Here is an 18,838-nt window from a genome sequence, read left to right as displayed (position 1 = left end):
ATTTTATACTACTTCTCCCTATATTTAATCTTCAAAATCTGGTGTATGTTTTATACTTTAAGCAGATCTCGATTCAGATTTGCCATATTTCACGTACTCAATAACACATGTGGCTAATGGCTATAGTATTGGATAGCAAAGTTCCAGGCAGAGAAAAAGATCTATGTAAAATAAACAAATCCATATACATTTACTCATTAATATACATATACTCATTAAATTATCCTTATAATAAAAAATATTACAGCCACACATAAATTACAGGAGGCTTAAGACTATTTCTGTGGAAATCGACCCCTCCAAATGGGTAACAGATTTTTCTGATCCTGAGTACTGAAAAATAGAGACCTTTCCAACGTCCTACCTGATGAAAGGGCAGAGAATGCCTTGGGTTTTACAAGGAGTGCTGGATAAAGCTACAAAGAGACTCTGATGGCTATAACTGTACCAGATACATTGAAACAGAAAGAACTTTCCCAAGCCACAAACTACACCATCATAATAATAAAGACCGCCATAAAACTCATCTCTGTAGATCCTCAAAGTGAGTAAGTATATATTCTGAAACTAAGGAAACTTGAAAAAATTTTAAAGTGGCAGAAGGAATACTATCCAAAGGACAGTATACTTTCCCTACAATTTGTCTGTAAGAACATCCAGGAAATAAGCAACAAAAAACCAAGGAACCTACAAATGTGTGAAAAAGGTTTGGTGTACCCATTTAACTCTTTTTCAACTTGATTTAAACTGGAGAGAAGTTCACAGAGATTAGAGAGAGAGAGAGAGAGAGATTGTCCTAAACTTATACATTTGAGATAACTTTTACTTCTGAATCACATTATTCACTGCCAAGCAAACCCAGGGTTCCCAAGGTCTAACTTCTGAAGAAGGATCTCATGTTTTGTGGGCCTAATCTACATGCTGAGTATTTTATGGACTGATGAAATATTTTTCTTCATTAAAGATTATTCTTACTGCTATTTAAAGATATGAAAAAAACCCTTTTAAATGAAACTTTTTAAATTTCAGTTCTAGCTAGTCAACATACAGTGTTATGTTAGTTTCAGGGGTACAATAATTCAGCTCTTCCATACATCATCCAGGGCTCATCACAAGTGCCCATCACCTATTTAAACCATCCCCCCACCCACTTCCTCTCTGGTAACCATCACATTGTTCTCTATAGTTAAGAGTCCATTTCTTGGTTTGCCTCTCTCTTATTTTTTTCCCCTTTGCTTATTTGTTTTGTTTCTTAAATTCCATATGTGAGTGAAATCATATGGTATTTGTCTTTCAGACTGACTTACTTCGCTTCGCATTATACTTTCTAGCTCCATTCATGTCGTTGCAAATGGCAAGATTTTAACAAAACTTTAAAGCTTTACTGATAATAGTTTGTCTTGAATAGTTACAATACTAATGATCAGAACAAAAGTTATCTGAGAAACAGAACTGCTTAAGACTATTTTCATGTCTTTGAAATCTACACATTTAACTTATATTTAATTCCATTATCATTATCATAAAATGGTTTGAGTTAAAGAAGGCTTATTTAGAATACTATTTCACCTAGTAATTATAGAAATTAAAGAGGCAGTTATATGTGTTCATAAGAGAAATACAGACATTAGATCTACTATGAGCAATACTATGTGACCAGATCAGACAAGAAATGGGGGTCTGTTACTTCTGTTTCTATTCTGTATCTTATATTAGTACATAACACAGATTTCTGATCATCAGTCTTTGAACTTAGTTTTTGCAAATGTGGAATAAAAATATCTTCAAAAGAGTATAGCCACCAACCACAGACAGAGAACTTTCTCTTTCTCTGGAATTTCATTATGTTGGCTGTAAGTACTGGAGTTGCTCACTGTTAAAAGAATTAATAAGAATCTATTACATTACATAAACTGAGTATTCTATAATTTTATGTAGAATTCCTTTTTAATGTGCCAAAATTACCAAAATGATCTGGTTTATTTTAATGATTAAATGCTTAAACCCTCCTTACATGAAAATTTCACTTTCTTTAATGAAATCTTGTTCCCACTAGGGCTTTTGAGTAAAAGGCATCTAAGATTTACCATGATGCTGAAACACACATGAGGAAGTGAGCTTAAACTTTGCAATTTTAAGATGGCCAGCTGGGTTTTTCACATTAATTTAAATTTGCTTTTTTGAACAAAGGGAGAAAACAAGTGCTTAAATGGAGTGCAGTTATTTGATGCTAATCCTATATAATACACAGGTATTATTTATTTCCCTAAAAAAGTTTACCTGTATATTTGAATCTCCCTTTATAAATTTTGCTCCTTCTATTATAGTCATATATGAAAATCTGAGTTGATCTGGTGTCTGAATAAGTCCCATTCGATATTTTCTCATATTCAGTAATAGTTGTTTAATGTTAATATCATCTCCTTTTTCCATCTGTAAGAAAGGTAAAAATTATTCAAGCCTTTTGTTGTAGAGTCCAAGAAAGAGAAACAATACAGAACAGCTAGCTGCAAAGCATTTTGCAATGTGCAATTTGCCCCTCCCCAAGAACATGAAGTTACCACAGTAGCTGTAACTCTTTCTGTACAAAACAGCTACCTCAATCCACCAACTTCCCCACACCTCAACTGTCTGAGCAGTATATGGAGGCCTTTAGCTGATATACAACTGATTCCAAACCAATCATGGTAATCTTATTTACTTTGGCCAGTGTTTGTCTTAAGGAAGGATTTATGACCCGTTCTAGCTTAATGTAAAGATAAATCCATGGAAATTAGTGTGTTTTTTTTTTCTTTTTTTTAAGTCTTGGCAGAAGTCAAACCTTTTTGCCCAGTGCCCTTTCTGCCTTCACGTCTGTGTCCAGCAGCCATCTAAAGATGGTGGACAAGATAGTAAGATCCCAGATCCACAATGATACCGTTAAGTCACTGCATCAGCCCTAGACTATCAATCTGGTATTATAACTAACATAACCCTCACCCCAACTGAAAAAGAAAAAAGTGGAAGTTATGTCTGGCAGGAAAGAGGCACAAATACACAATTCAGTTTTTAATAGTCATTCACCATTAAGTGAACAGAGTTTTCTTTAAATGTGTTGAAGTTCACTTTAATGTAACTATCAGTTTTAAGATTTTATTTATTTACTTAAGAGAGAATGTGAAGGGTGGGGGGTACGGAGGGAGTGGGAGAGAATCTCAAGCAGTCTCCCCACTGAACACAGAGCCCAACCTGGGTTTTGAACTTACGATCCCAAGATCATGACCTGAGCCAAAACCAAGAGTCAGACACCTACCTGACTGAAACACCCAGGTGCTCCAACCCAGTTTTCTTTTAAACATCTTTTAAAAAAAAATTATATTATTTTTAAATTAAATATGCTCTACGCCTGACATGGGGTTTCAACTCATGACTCCAGGATCAAGAGTTGCACATTCTACCAACTAAGCCATCCAGGTGCCCCGTAACAATACAGGTTTTGATTTAATTATATTACATATAGGCAGAGTTGTAAAGTAATACATTCTGTAAAGAATACAGTATGGTATGTAATCATACAATACAGTTGTAAAGTAATACAATACAGTTGTAAAGGAATACAGACTCAACCATTTCTATATTCTAGAGATGCCCTAAATCCCAAGTAAGGAAAAATGGACCTTTTCTTCTAAAAGAAAAGGCACAGGCCTGTATCAAGGTGGAGCTGGGAATGGGTTGGTGGAGAAAGAATCCGGCCATCAGGGGCACAGATTGGAATCTCAAGGAAATAGCAATACTAAGATTTTTTGAGTGCTTAGAAAACACTAGGGTCTCTTCTTAGTGTTCTAATGTACTAATTCAGTTAATTCTCACAACGACCCTATGGGGAAAATAAAATAGTATCATTATCCTTAGCTTGTAAATAAGGGAACTAAGGGCAAGAGAAATAAAGTGCTTGAGCTGGAAGGAATTCAATATTACATATCAATTTATATTTGAAAAACAAGGAAGAAGGGAAATCTATTATTCTTTAATATAAAGCTACCAGGAGAAAAAGCTTTCTCAGAGATCTCTAAGAATCCTCTCAGACAGAGCCCCACCACTTCACAAATAAGAGGCAGTTATAAAGGGTATATAAATAAATTTTGTTTAGGTTTTCTAAAGAAGGCAGAAGTTTAAAAATCACAGTTCTGGGATACTGACATTAGAGCTACTTCTGCTGATAAAAAATAAAATAAAAAATTAAACAAGACTAAAATTAGATCATAAGAAGCACTTACCAGAACAAGACAGGTATCTACTAGAGAAAAGGTGCCTGACCGCCCAATGCCTGCACTACAGTGGATCACTGCAGGCCCATGCTCAGGATTCAAGGAACCAGACTCTCTCACTTTAAATAAGAAATTGAGAAATGAAGCTGGTGATTCAGGGACTCCAAAATCTGGCCAGGTAGTATAATGAAAGTGAGATATTGTTCTGGTTTCACCACTCTAAAAAGTGAAAATCAAGGGAAAAGTTAGTTTCTAATTTTTCTTAAAAAACAAAACAAAACAAAACAAAAAAACCTACCTCAGAGAGAATGTGTTTTGTGTAATACTTTTAATCCTTATGGACTTTGTACCATAAAGTTTGTTTTGATAATCACTTACACAAGTTTGGAGTTCTTCAGAAGAATTTGGAATTTATTTATAATAGCTAACATTTCTAAAACATTATTTTGCAGGCATGTTCTAAGCTTATGTATTAACTCAATCCATACAACAAATCCTAATAAAACTCATTCTCCAGATGAGATAACTCATTAACGTCAATGGTCAAATAATTTACCCAAGGTGACACATTTAAGAAAAAGGCAAAGCCAGAATTTGAAGCAGCAGTCTGGGTTCTTAGCCACTGACCTATATACCATATACATTGCCAATATTTTAATTCATACATCATGATGAGTGTTCCTGTTTTCCCACTTCTATTTTTAAAAAATCATACCAGTATAATTTTACATTCTTCAATGGCTTCCTTTTTTAAGAATGCCCAACATTTTTAGATATAATTTTTCTCATTATATGAGTTATCTTGTAGATTTTGCTACATAGGCTCAGAAGAGCAACTCAAGAATTAATTTTAAAAAAATCTATATTTTTTATTGAAACTGTTCTTCTAATTGCTGCTTTTCCCCTGGTAATAATTTCCAATCCTAAAACTGTTTATAGGACTTTGCTGATGTGCTAAAATGGTTTACCAATATGCTAAATGCTTCCTGTCTCTTAAAGCCTGCCTGGCATTCGCTATCACTTCCTGGATATTCCTGATGAGCTTTATTTCTGACTAACTCATTATGAAAATGTTCCTAAGCTTTTGCCAGCTGCCTTTTGCCCCAAGAAGCACTTCGGTGCCTTCTAGTCTTCATTTCTGTAAACCAAAGCAGTAATCCTCTAACATATCTCTGCATAATTTCTCAGTTTCATTGTAGGATGTTTTGGAGGGAGAAGCCATACAAGCAACATCAGAAAACAAAACAAAACATGATATCTGTAGTGGTTAACAGGTAAAGATTATTATTACGGCATCCTGCTTTCAGTACAAGTTTTCAAAATTAAAGTTAACTTTCATTTTTTACGAAGTAAATCCCCCCCTTTTTTTTAGTAAAAATTAAGACTCCTAAGCCCCAGACTTGGTTATATGAGGTATAACACTGATAAAATAGAGTGCAGAAATTATTTTAAAAATTTCAAATTATATACTTTTAGTGAGTAATTTTTCTTAACATTCAGCTTTCATAATTCCAAATACACTCTGATCCATAGGTTCTCAATATAATGAAGGTACTAGAAGATAGAAATTTATTACTAGGGTCATTGGGATTACTAAATATCAAAACATTTCCTTTTAAAATTACAGCTTATTATATGTAAAAAAGGTGGGGAATTAAATTTACTGTATTAAAAAAGGTATTTAGGGGATCCCTGGGTGGCTCAGCGGTCTCGCGCCTGTCTTTGGCTCAGGGCGCGATCCTGGAGTCCCGGGATCGGGTCCCGCGTCGGGCTCCCGGCATGGAGCCTGCTTCAATCTCTGCCTGTGTCTCTGCCTCTCTCTCTCTATGTCTATCATAAATAAATAAAAATAAATCTTAAAAATAAAATAAAAAAATAAAAAAGGTATTTAAAATATTCTAAATTATGAAGGCTACCCATAAATAGACAGATAACACAGTAACAGCAGAGAAACGGGCTACAGTGGTCGTTCCTTACGTAGCCCAGGGGCACGGAGAACTCAATCATATCTTCCTTTAAATAGGGTCTAAGACTCCAGTGGGAGTATTTATCCTCATTTCCCTCCTGACAATGGCTGTGCTGTGGTCATCTGCCACCATGAAGCACTGACCTCCCACAGCAGGGCTAGACTTCATCATGAATAAAACCAGATCCCATGTGGAGCTCCCAGGTCTGGGGGGTGGGGGTGGGGTTTAGGGAAGGGGGATAGAACCCTGCTCACCTGTGAGCTGTGCTCTACAGGGTATGGCCCAGTCTTCCCATATGGTTGTATACTCACTTATGCTCACTTACTGCATCACCTCCTGGCTTAAAACCTAGAGTTAACCCACAATCCTGAACAACTTGCCTTTTTTTTTTTTTTTTTTTTTTTTTTTGCGCTTGTATGATTCTGGTTCAAGACTAGCAGTCTCTTGATTTTTTTCAAATTCAGGTCACGCTGTCTGGGATACTCAAAGCCAATTCCCAGAAATGTTCACAACTGTTTCTATAATGCAGTCTTCCCCACTAATAGATTTTTGAGAATCAGTGTTTTTCTTTCCCTATCAGGACCAGATTAAAGACCAGATTAAAGAACTTCTTAAGAAATTAATTTTTATTAATGTGTCCCTATAGAAACAAGATTCAAAATCATGGCCCACAAAAGTCATACAATTGCCAACGGACCACTTCTTCATGAAGCAATAAGATCCATATGTTTTACTACTAAGATAGAAAAGAAATGTTCATATGCTTGATTGGACCTCTTCTCCCTCTTTTTCCTGCTGGAAAAAAAGGGAGGAGGGGAAGGACTGCCAAAGGCTAGAGGGCTAAAACAAAATTCATCTTTATTCCAAACAAGCTATATATGTAGACCTTACAATTTTTGACAAATTCCTTATTTCAAAACTGGTAGAAGCCCCCTTTCTTTTTCCCAGGTCATCAAGTCACATCAATCCTCCTGTGATGCCCAGTTAGCCTCTTCCATCCCCTTCTACTGCAGCACCTGGTTGCATCCACAATTACATGGCCATCTGGATGCATCCCCATCTCCATCTGCATGTGTTTGCCAAATCTTCTTTGTAAAACACTGCATTATGCATACCACACACTGCACAAAATGTCAGTGGTTCGTTGTTCTTTTTAAGGCAAAATCTTATCTACTTTTCTTGAAGGAGAATTCTATCCTTGAGTAAGGATATCTAATTCATTGTATACGGAGGCCAGGAAGACAATCTAGGAACTCAGTAGGTACAATAAGACAACGGCCAATAGCCAGGTTTATGGCAATTTAAGTGTATGCCATCTAAAGCCATTCACATTCAAGTTAACTATTATTTTATATAGATAGACAAGATAATAAGTTTTCTAATTAATATAAAAAAAATCTGTGCAGCTCTTTGGTCCTGGGCCCAATTATTAACACACTTTGGACATTTACAGAAGTACTAAGATTATGTTTCCAAAAGACTGTCATAAGCCCATTTTGGTCATCTGTAAATGGTTAAAAGTAGTACTTACCTTATAAGGCTATTGTGAGGGATAAATGAAAGACTGAATGTAAAGTACCTAATCTAGGCCTGCATATGGTAAAGGCTTAACAGATAACTTTCTGAAACAACCATACTAATTGTCTCTATTGTAGCCCCTAGTAAGCTCCAATCAACTGTAAACCTCTCCACATTTTCGATTGCCTCGCTTAATATTTCCTATACATCAAGGAGTAGCAAAGTTTGTGAACCCTAGCTCCTAAATACAGATTTATTTTTTTTTAATTTTTTTTTAAAATTTTTATTTATTTATGATAGTCACAGAGAGAGAGAGAGAGAGAGGCAGAGACATAGGCAGAGGGAGAAGCAGGCTCCATGCACCGGGAGCCCGATGTGGGATTCGATCCCGGGTCTCCAGGATCACGCCCTGGGCCAAAGGCAGGCGCCAAACCGCTGCGCCACCCAGGGATCCCCTAAATACAGATTTATATCAGATCTGTAGCTCACTGTAAGTGCCTTAGTTCAATCTCTCATCAACTTCTGCCAGGATCATTATATGGTCTGTATTAAATATTTAGTTACTGTAATTTCATTTTGAAGGTGAACAGAACTCACCATCAGGAGGATGGGGGAGTGACAGAAGCAGGTAGGCATGGCGGTTGCATTCTAAGCAGAGAGAAAAGCAATACACAGAGATGTGGGCCCCCAAGGAACAAGCTATTTGAGAAGTGTAGGACTGTTAGCAAGAAGAAACCCTGAGTGCCTGTGGAGATAAACAAGGAGGAAGGACCAGTCTGGGCTGATCCTGGATTTCTTCTGCACTGGCCATGGGAGGATTTTTTTAGAGCAAGGTAGAAGGGTCATGCCTATGTTTTAGAATAACCACTCACTTGGTGCAATGGTGGAGGGAAACACAAAGGCAACAGGTAAGGGCTCTACCCACGGGGAGCTGAAAACCTTGTTATAGAGTCAAAGTACATACATATACAAGTACTGAACAAGCCAGAAAAATGGTAAAATTTTAAATTACAGAGAGAAGTATAAGATCATAGCTATTAAGAATGAGTGAGTCATAGATGAATTAAGAAAGATCTAAGTAAGAAACGGGCCACAAGGTGGTCCTGAAGGATGTTCAGGATATAAATAGGCAGAGAGGAGAAGAGGACATTCCAGGTGGAATTAACTGTTTAAACTATTTTGTATCAAATCCCAGATGAGCATGATAATAATTAGGCACTCATCCGGTTTCCGGCAAATCCACAGGGACAGAGAAATAGAAGGCAGCCAGCATTACAATACCATTCCTGGAACTTGATAAACATAAAGCTGGCCAACAATATTATGGAAAACAGTGAAGGGCAACTAAAAAGAAAATCCTGAAAGACAAATAAGCACTCCAGATGACCTTATATTTTAAAAGCCCTGCAAAACCTTCTCAGTAGCTTAAGCCATGGGGCCACTTTAAAAGCAGAGATGGCATCTCCTCATTCAGGGGCAAAAGTTCAAACTCTTAGCTCTAATGAAGACACTGGAAAGGGCTGCTGGTGTGCAGAGCCCACACAGATCACAGCTTTGGCCCCAGACCTGTTAATACACACGTGTCAGACTCCTTTAGCAGCAAACTGGTTTTTGCAGCTCAGGGTGAGGTTCATGACCACTCCCCTCCTGCAGCATCACCTTTCTCACTCCTTAATTTGTTCTTTTCAACTGCCCCTGCTCCTACAGTCCTTCCCAATTCATTTTTATTACAAAGGAAACAGATGCACAACTAAAGCTAGTAATTGTGAATTCTGCATAGAGTCTTAGGCCCGTTACAGCATTAATTCACTTAATCCTTACAGCACCCCTCTCAGGTACGTGTTTCCGTATCCTCATTCTGTAGATGAGAAACTGAGGCATAGAGGGTAAATAGTGGGACCAATCACACAGCCGGAAGGAGTAGAGTTGGGATTTAAATTCAGTGGCCCAGTGGTTTAGCACCACCTTCAGCCCAGGGTGTGATCCTGGAGACCCGGGATTGCGTCTCATGTCAGGCTCCCTGCATGGAGCCTGCTTCTTCCTCTGCCTGTGTTTCTGCCTCTCTCTCCCTCTGTGTTTCTCGCAAATAAATAAAATCTTTGAAAAAAAATAAAATAAATTCAGGTAGTCTAGCCAAATGCAATTCTGCTTTTCATACCGAAAAGCTACTTTGTTCTTCTAATATTCCTAGTTCTTACTAAAGATTGTAAGGTAGAATGTAAACATATTGTTGCTATTAATTATAGTGGACTCTGAACCCAGGCCAATAAGAAATCACAGAGTTGCTAGCAACTAAAACAGTGGTTGGCCAGTTCACATGCTGGCCTCAAATTCAGAAAGATCCTTCAGAACCAGACTCTTCCTTTACTAGGACAATTAACACTTTTTTTCAAAAGACTTAGCCGCATGTCATTAGAAGTCAGGAGATCTGGATTTGAGTTCCAGCCTGTCACTTATTAGCTGAGTAATCTATTTACAGGAAAAAAATTTATAATCTAGTAGATTTTAGGTTTAAAAAAATACAGGAAATACAGAAATATTAAGAATATTTATCAAATTAGAGGAAGGCTGTGGGTCAAATGATGTATATATATAAAAGCACTTTACAAAATGGTAAAATATAAAAGTCATTTCATTTTATTATTAAGGTACAATCCACTCTTAATTAGGATAGGTTTCAGAAACGGAAAAACATCTATGCCCTTCTCCATCCAAATCAGTCTTAATGCCAGAAGCAGATGAGGTACCTGGGATAAATACCATGAGAAGATGATTTGAAGAACTATGAGAAGTTTAAAGGAAAGCAGTTCTGTTTCTGGGAATAAGTACTGCACAATCTAGTATCACAAAGTTGTTGATGTAGGGACACCTGGGTGGCTCATCGGTTGAGTGTCTGCCTTTGGCTCAGGGTGTGATCCCAGGATCCAGGATCTAGTCCCACACTGGGCTCCCTGAGAGGAGCCTGCTTCTCTGCTTCTCCCTTAGCCTATGTCTCTCTCTTCTTCTCATGAATAAATAAAATCTTAAAAAACAAAACTCAAAGTTGTTGATGTATCTCAGGGCAGCTTAAGAGATATGGAAATGTGGGACACCTGAGTGGCTCAGTGGTTGAGCATCTGCCTTGGGCTAAGGGCATGACCTGGTCCTGGGATCAAGTCCCACATCGGGCTCCCTACAGGGAGCCTGCTTCTGCTTCTGCCTCTGCCTATGTCTCTGCCTCTCTCTGTGTGTCTCTCGTGAATAAATAAAATCTTAAAAAAAAAAAAAAAAAGACATGAGGAAATGGAATAGTTGGTGCAAAATAACTACAGTAAGGGAAACTTATAAATAAATCTGAAGTCTTGTAATACCCAACCGAGAGACTTCTTAGATAACCCAAGGGATCACATAAAAAGCTTAGTTATGGATATGATGAGAAGCTGGGCCTGGGCCCCCTGTGTGCATATATGCACCCTGTACTGAAAGGTAGACGGCAACAACAGAAGCATTCCAAGAGATCAACCATAAAATGTGCTTCTACATAGCTAAAAGTGTGTGTGTGTGTGTACACACTTTATATATCCCTTCTCTATAAAACTTGTTGGTCAATGAGTCCATGTTAATCATTTAATTCAGTTAATGGTTAACTAAAAGTATCTCACTGTACAGACCAGATACATTGCTGAAATCATTTTTTTGGCAAATAAACATTTTCTTATTTCCTAAGAGCAACCCGGAATCACTGTCATTTGACATTTTCCAGTTATCCTGATTACAACACAAAGAAGACAAAACAGGGAGGTGCTGGAAGGGAAAGAAAGGTCTTCATCCCCAACTCGACAAGAGCAGGTTCACAATCCACCATGTACATGTATCTCAACAAAGAAATAAGGAACAATTCTTATATTTCTGGAAAGACCCAAGTAAGTATTCTTGAGACCATATGCTACATTAATTTGACCATTTCCCCCAATTCAGTAAGGACAAATTTCTCTGCGGTGAATCATCTGAATTAACAAGTTATTTCCTTGAACAGCCTGGCACTCTCCTAAGTACAATCAGGTACTCATAAGTACATCAATCAGGTACTTTGCATACATATCTTCATTTGATCTCCACAACAGTATTACAATCTCTGCTTTACAGATGAGGAAATAATGAGGGATGCTGAGGAACAAGTCCCAAGGACTTTTCTACTTAACAGCAGAGCTGGGATTTGAACCCAGGTTGACCTGCTTGTAAAGTTCTCTCCCTTAATCCCCAATTAATTTTAATAAATTATCTTCAATCCTTATATATCAACCTGAACTTTAAGATCCTTAGTTTCTAAGTTTTCTCAAGAGTCTTCAGAGAGCTACTACATATAAGAAACACAGTGTAAACACAATGGTTATGATTATATACTATTATAGATACTATGAAATGTGTATGCAACCCCAAACTTCAAATATAATGGCAAAAAATAATTCTGAAAATCAGTATATAAAGTCCAATCTTTTAGGCATGAAGGGTCTTACATTGATATTTTCTAACTGCAGTAGATGTACTGTATAATATGACTTCACATCTTCTGACAAGAACTTCACACTGAATCCTGTTTCTTTAAACAGCATCTCTGGATCATCTTTTGTTGGCCAGTACTGTGCACATTTAACCTAAATTTAAGAATATATATATACATATATATTAGTTCATAGACATTATGAAACCCTAAAAAGCTGGGAAAGGAAGTCACACACACACGCGTTATAAATCTATGAACAATTACACTATATTTGACGCTTAATGTATTTTTTTGCTTAATGTATTTTAATAAGATTGACATTTATAAAAGCAGGTTTATAAAATGTTCCTATTATTTATACTAAAAAAGCCATAAACTGGAAGATCCCTGGGTGGCTCAGCGGTTTCGCACCTGCCTTCAGCCCAGGGCGTGATCCTGGAGTCCCGGGATCCAGTCCCACATCAGGTTCCGTGCACGGAGCCTGCTTCTCCCTCTGCCTGTGTCTCTGCCGATCTCTCTCTCTCTCTCATGACTAAATAAATAAAAATCTTTAAAAAATAAAATTAAAAAAATAGAAAAACCATAAACAGATATGACCATAAAAGTAAATTTGTCATTTCTGAAGCATGATAACCTGTACCTCAACATCATACTGGTATTCACTTTATATTTCTAAAACTGTCTAACTCTTGTAAGAATCTTTTCTTCAAACAGTACTGAAAAGGCTTTATTTTACAAGTATTTTCTACAAATACTATGAATCTGCTACCAAATATTCCTTATCCAGAAACAACATTTTATATTCACTTACTAAAATTAAGTCAGGGAAATGAATAAAGCCCCCTTTGGGGCACCTGGGTGGCTCAGTCAGTTAAGCATCTGACTTCAGCTCAGGTCAGATCTCAGGGTCCTGGGATCGAGACCAGAAACAGGCTCCCCAATCAGCCTGCTTGTCTCTCTATCTTTTTCCCTCTGCCCTTCTCAAATAAATAAATAAATAAATAAATAAATAAATAAATAAATAAATAAATAAATAAATAAATAAATAAAATCTTAAAAAAAAAGAGGAGGAAGAAGAAAAGCCCTCTTTAACTAGATTTGGTGCATTTTGGCAGAACTGATATGGAATTTCTATTTGTGACAATAAAAGCATCTTCCCAAAAGCCAAATTATGAGGCCAGTGAACTATGTCAAGGTAAGATAAAGAGCCACTTCATTAGGGAAAAAAACACCACAAAAATATCCTTATAAAATATGGTCATTTCTTCTTTTCCAAATCACAAACAGCAACAATATCTCCAACAAATAATTACTATGAGCTGATATTTCCAAACATGCTAAAAGACATTTTAAATATGATACAAGAAGTGAAAGAGCATAAATGAGAATGAGAGCTCAGAAAGGAGGTGATATGAGACAGAAAAAAAATTAGGAATCCAAGAATACGTCATTCAGAAATGAAGACTAAACTGAGAGGAAAAGAGACATGAATAATGCAGCAGATAATGTCTCAGGAAAAAAAGAGGAAAAGAAACATTTTTAATAAAAAAAAAAGAAAAGTAGAGAGACAGACAGAACTTAAAAGAAACAAGCAAAGAAAATCTAACACGTATAATAGGGACCCAAAGAGGAACACCAAAGCAAACAACCAGTAACCACTAACAAGTATAATCAATACATTTCTTCTTTAAAAAGTCACAACTGAAAGCATACTACACACCTGGAAAAACTGACCCAGGATAACCAACACTAAGCTATATTTTGGTAAAATTAGTGGAATTTGAAGAAAAAAAAAAGCCTTTGGGTAACCTAAATAAAAAGAACATAGGACTTATAAAGGAAATAAAATCAGATGTCCAATGGACTTTGTCAGTAATCTGTAATGCCAGAAGGAAATGGAGTAATGTATTTAAGTTGCTCAAAGAAAAGCAAATGTGAGCCAAGATTTTATATCCTGCCAAAATGATTTTTAAGCATTAAGAGAGGAGATTAAACTTTCATCGACAGGTAGGAAATCAGGAACTATAAAGACCCATGAGTCCTTCCTTAGGATCCACTACAGAATGAGCTATACAGAACAACTGGAGAGACATCAACAAGACTAGCAAGGAAAATTAAATATATGCTTACATGTAGAACTAAGATTTTTAAAGGGATATAAGAGAGACTATATAGTATTTTATATACTCTGACAATGCAGGTAAAATACAACATAAAAACAGAAAGAGATGAGAAAAACAAAACTTTAAACTTTTTCAGTAATTGTTCTGGTGAGGAGTTCATACTCTTATTATGAGTATTATTTGTGTGTAATATGGGACAAAGTAAATGAGTCATTATAAGATATTCTTTATCCGTAGCATCTTTGAGAAGCAGGATTCATGATATGGAAAAAGGAGGCAAAAGATAGAAGGAAGAAAGGGTTAAGCAGTCCTAAATTTGAATTGGAAGTATCAGTATGAGCCCTTGAAATATGTTAAGTAACACACCATTTTTCTTTCGCTCTATTCACCAAAAAGCTCTAAAAACCATGATCAACCCAGCAGCAGTAAACATCCCTATTTTTATTGTCATTTTGAAATACCCATTGTAATGGGTTCTTATGCCCATTGTAAGAACACTAAGGCTCCTTAGAGAAATGTCTGATTCTATGAAGAGATTAAGATGAGCCTGCAACAATTAGTCATTTCAGAGAGTAAGAAAATTATTAAAGACTCTTTGGTTTTGTCTCTTACTTGAAGAGACAAAACCAAAGAGCCCAACTTGAAGAGATTCCTGACTAGGCAACAGAGCCCAACTCAGAGCCCAACTTGAAGAGATTCCTGCTAGGCAACAGAGGAGTAACTGAACTACTAAGATGGATAATAACTGCACTGGAGTGCAGTGCATCAAATATGTTTAAACCTATGGGTTCAGGGCACTTGGGTGGCTCAGTAGGTTAAGCATCTGCCTTTGGCTCAGGTCATGACCCAAGAGTCCAGGGATGGAGCCCCACATCAGGCTCCCCGCTCAGTGGGGAGCCTGCTTCTCCCTCTCCTGCTTTCCCTGCTTGTGTGCTCTGTCAAATCAATCAATTCTTTAAAAAAATAAATAATAAATATCTATGAGTTCATAATAATTCATCTCCCTCTTCCCCTGCCTCACGCCCCCTCCCCCCCCCCAAAAAAAATCTAATTGGTCACCTGTTGAGGACACTATGGAATCAACTTATTTTGAAAATTGCTTTTTCTATATAAAAGTGGCCAACTAACTAGAAGGGAAGTATCTTTTCTTTTTTTTTTTTTTTAAGATTTATTTGAGAGAGAAAGAGAGAGAGTGTGTGCATACACCCTCATGGGGTGGGGAAGGACAGAAGGGAGAGGGAGAGAGAAACAGACTGAGCGTGGAGTTCAACGTGGGGCTAGATCTCACGACCCTGAGATCACAGTGCATGAGCCCAAACAAGAGTCAGATGCTTAACCAACTGTGCCTCCAGGTGCTCAAAGCTTCTTTCTATAGAAGTATTCCAACAAAAATTTAAGAAGGAATGATAAAATTGGAATACCACTATTTTGTAACCCTTAACTAATTGAGGAACTAAGACCAGCAAGGGCTGCTAACACCATAAAAAGAAAGATAATCAGACATTATGGGCCTCTTCATAAGCAAAGCAATATCACCCATGTAGTAGCTTTCTGAAAATAATTAAATCTGAATCTTATTAAGCATATAGAGCCAACCCACCATAAATATGATTTCTAATTTCCAGTGGCAGTCTTATCATATTAATATAGTAATTATACTCCAGAAAGAGAAATGAATCTTCTAAATCATCTAGTTTGCAATACTGCTCAAACTGTTCAAATATCATCACTTAATTTTTAAGTCCTATTGGAAGCCATAAAAAAGCCACTGTAAATAACTATGCTAACACTGCTAGACATCCTGGTATGTGGGTGCCACTTCAGATTAGAAACAGAGTAGAATAACTTGCACCACCATCGAAAGCCACCAACTGTGAATTTAGAAAAAGTAAGAATCAGGAATCTGAAGAAGATCTTAGGCTGACAATACTTTACAATTTGCTTTACTGACAGTAAAAGAATCTAAAGCTACAAAAGTTAAGACTTAACTAATTAGCACTGAGTTTAAATTGTACTTCAGGTTTCAATAAACTCATACATTTCCATACTTACTGTCTTATGACTAAGAGCCAATAAAACTTCATATAGGTTAACAAAAACCAGTCACTTTAATCTTTTACAAACTTTTTGAGATTTTGATAATAATAAATTATAAAAATTCTAATAAAACCTAAGGATTCCAAAGATCTATGTCACTATTGGTCAATATTTATTTCATTATATTTACATCTTGGAAGGGTAGTGGTATACAACTAATATTTAAATAGTTAAGGCAAGAAGGAAAATGATATACTACTACTTTTAGGAAAAAATGAGTATCCCAAAAGAAATATGAAAACATTTACAAGTGAAAGATACAGGCAGTACACTAAGTTGTAAATATTAAGTGTTACTCACCGATTCCTTCTCCACAACTCGGTTTAGCATGACAACTGCTTTGGTTTTTTGCTGCCAAACCATGAGCCAGAAATGGCAACCTGTATTAGGAAGTGGACCCTGTAAGAACAGAGAAGAAAAAGTAGATAAGACAAAGGAGATTCAACAAAGCTCAAGGAAAATTCCTTCAAGTATGCTCTAGTTTAGGAACAATGTATCAAATCCTAGTAAGTAAATCATGACTTTAAATGCACTTGAGGGCAGCCAGGGTGGCTCAGCGGTTTAGCGCTGCCTTCGGCCTAGGGCGTGATCCTGGAGACCATGGATCTAGTCTCATGTTGGGCTCCCTGCTTGGAGCCTGCTTCTCCCTCTGCCTGTGTCTCTGCCTCTGTGTGTGTGTTTCTCATGAATAAATCAATAAAATCTTTAAAAATAATAATAATAATAATAAATCCACTTGAGTGAGATGCCTGGGTGCCTTCAGCTCAGGGCGTGATCCCAGGAGTTCCAGGACTGAGTCCCACATCAGGCTCCGTGCATGGAGCCTGCTTCTCCCTCTGTATCTCTGCCTCTCTCTTCTCTGTCTCTCTCATGAATAAATAAAATTAAAAAAAAACAAACCTCACTTGAGTTTAAAAAAATAGGTCTGTACTAGTTGCTTATAAGTGATCAAAACTGACTTTTTTTTTTTTTTTTTAAGATTTTACTTATTTATTCATGAGAAAGAAAGAGAGGCACAGACACAGGCAGAGGGAGAAGCAGACTCTCTATAGAGAGCTTGATACTGGACTTGATCCCAGGACCCCAGGATCATGACCTGAGCCAAAGGCAGATGCTCAACCACTGAGCCACCCAGGCACCCCCAAAACTAATTTTTATTAACTTAGGGAGAAAATGAATTTTTCAGACTCTCAGATGACTTTCAGTTGAGGGCTGGGAAGCCAAGCTTCAGTGGAATCAATGTCAAAGCAAGATCCTGCTCAAAGAGTCAGCCTGGGACAGTGTTCCTGATGCTGTCACTACTATCACCTTCCTTTGCTGGCATCACCATACTAAGGTGGCCATAGTAATCACGTATATAACCTATAAACAAACCAGCCTCAAAATTGTGGGCAGAAATATCTGACTGGTTATGTTGTAGTTGCAAAGGAGGTATGCAAAGGAAATTTCTGTATCTTTCAGCTTCCACAGCAAGAAGAGAGGTCCTATGTGCCATGGATCATGGAAGTCATACAAAAGAGGAAATTTGTGCCATCACTGGCCAACCAGCCACCCAAAGTTAACTCGAAAAAGATTTCCAGAAAAAGCAGAAATTTCAAAGTGTCTGAACCACTATGAAGCTGTTAATCTACAAACACCACAGCATTGTGTGACCTCAATAGCAGACTTAAATGGGGCAATGGTTCATATTACAATACTGCCATGGTGGGGAAAGAAATCAAATCCAATTACCTTCACATTTTGCTTAATGGTGGCACAGGGCAGAAGAAAGGGCAAATAAAAGATGAAAAGGCCATGGTCAAATTATAACTAATTTTAAAGGTGCAAATGAATGAGGCTCTATTGTAGCTAACATAAGTCAGCAGGCATTCTCCTCACAGGACAGAGCAAGGGGCAGCTTTGGGGGCTGCAGGCCAGGTATCCCACAACTTCAGCTTTCAATGTCAAACACGGTGATTCACATGGTTTGAGGCTGAAAGCATCTTTTGGACAGTTGTATTCCCTGGTGTGTAGCAGATGCTCCGTTAATATTATTTGAATAACAGAAAGTTATAAAAAAGCTAGAAATCTACTCAGAATCCTGAGAAATGACAACCAAATGTTTGAAGATACTGTTCTCCTCACTCTATATATCTATTACATGATCTATTTTAAAACAAAACAAAGTGTAAATGTAAAACAGGGCAATGAGAAAATCCCCAGTAAAATGAATGCTTTTTCTTTCACCTAAAAACAAATGGATCTAACGATTCACCAGAGAAGTCACTTCTTAGTGTGTATATATACTGGAAACACAAACACAAAACACATTCTATCAGTGGTTCTGGGTGGGGGTGGGGTCTCTCTCAACTCTTCCACCTACAAGCAATACTATCAATTTTTTTTCTACGAAATGGAGATTTA

General features: G+C 37.0%; 1 protein-coding gene and 1 long non-coding RNA gene across 4 annotated transcripts in view; one reads left to right on the top strand and one right to left on the bottom strand.

Moving 5' to 3' along the window:
* The window catches only part of PTPN2 (protein tyrosine phosphatase non-receptor type 2), a 94,011-nt gene that overhangs the window by 16,695 nt on the left and 58,478 nt on the right, over positions 1-18,838 (bottom strand). For all 3 annotated transcript variants that reach the window (XM_072828640.1, XM_072828641.1, XM_072828639.1), the window contains exons 4-7: positions 16,736-16,834; positions 12,229-12,366; positions 4,257-4,466; positions 2,281-2,433 (exon numbers count right to left, since the gene is read on the bottom strand). In XM_072828640.1, coding sequence (XP_072684741.1) covers positions 2,281-2,433; positions 4,257-4,466; positions 12,229-12,366; positions 16,736-16,834 — 600 coding nt within the window. The remainder of the gene's footprint in view (positions 1-2,280; positions 2,434-4,256; positions 4,467-12,228; positions 12,367-16,735; positions 16,835-18,838) is intronic.
* Positions 25-18,222, top strand: LOC140634910 (uncharacterized). Its single transcript, XR_012032234.1, has 3 exons — positions 25-544; positions 11,475-11,634; positions 17,897-18,222. It is a non-coding gene; the product is annotated as an uncharacterized lncRNA (long non-coding RNA).

This window comes from Canis lupus, chromosome 6, assembly GCF_048164855.1.
Source record: "Canis lupus baileyi chromosome 6, mCanLup2.hap1, whole genome shotgun sequence".
NCBI classification, from domain to species: domain Eukaryota; kingdom Metazoa; phylum Chordata; class Mammalia; order Carnivora; family Canidae; genus Canis; species Canis lupus.
This window is presented reverse-complemented; position numbering and strand designations above follow the sequence as displayed.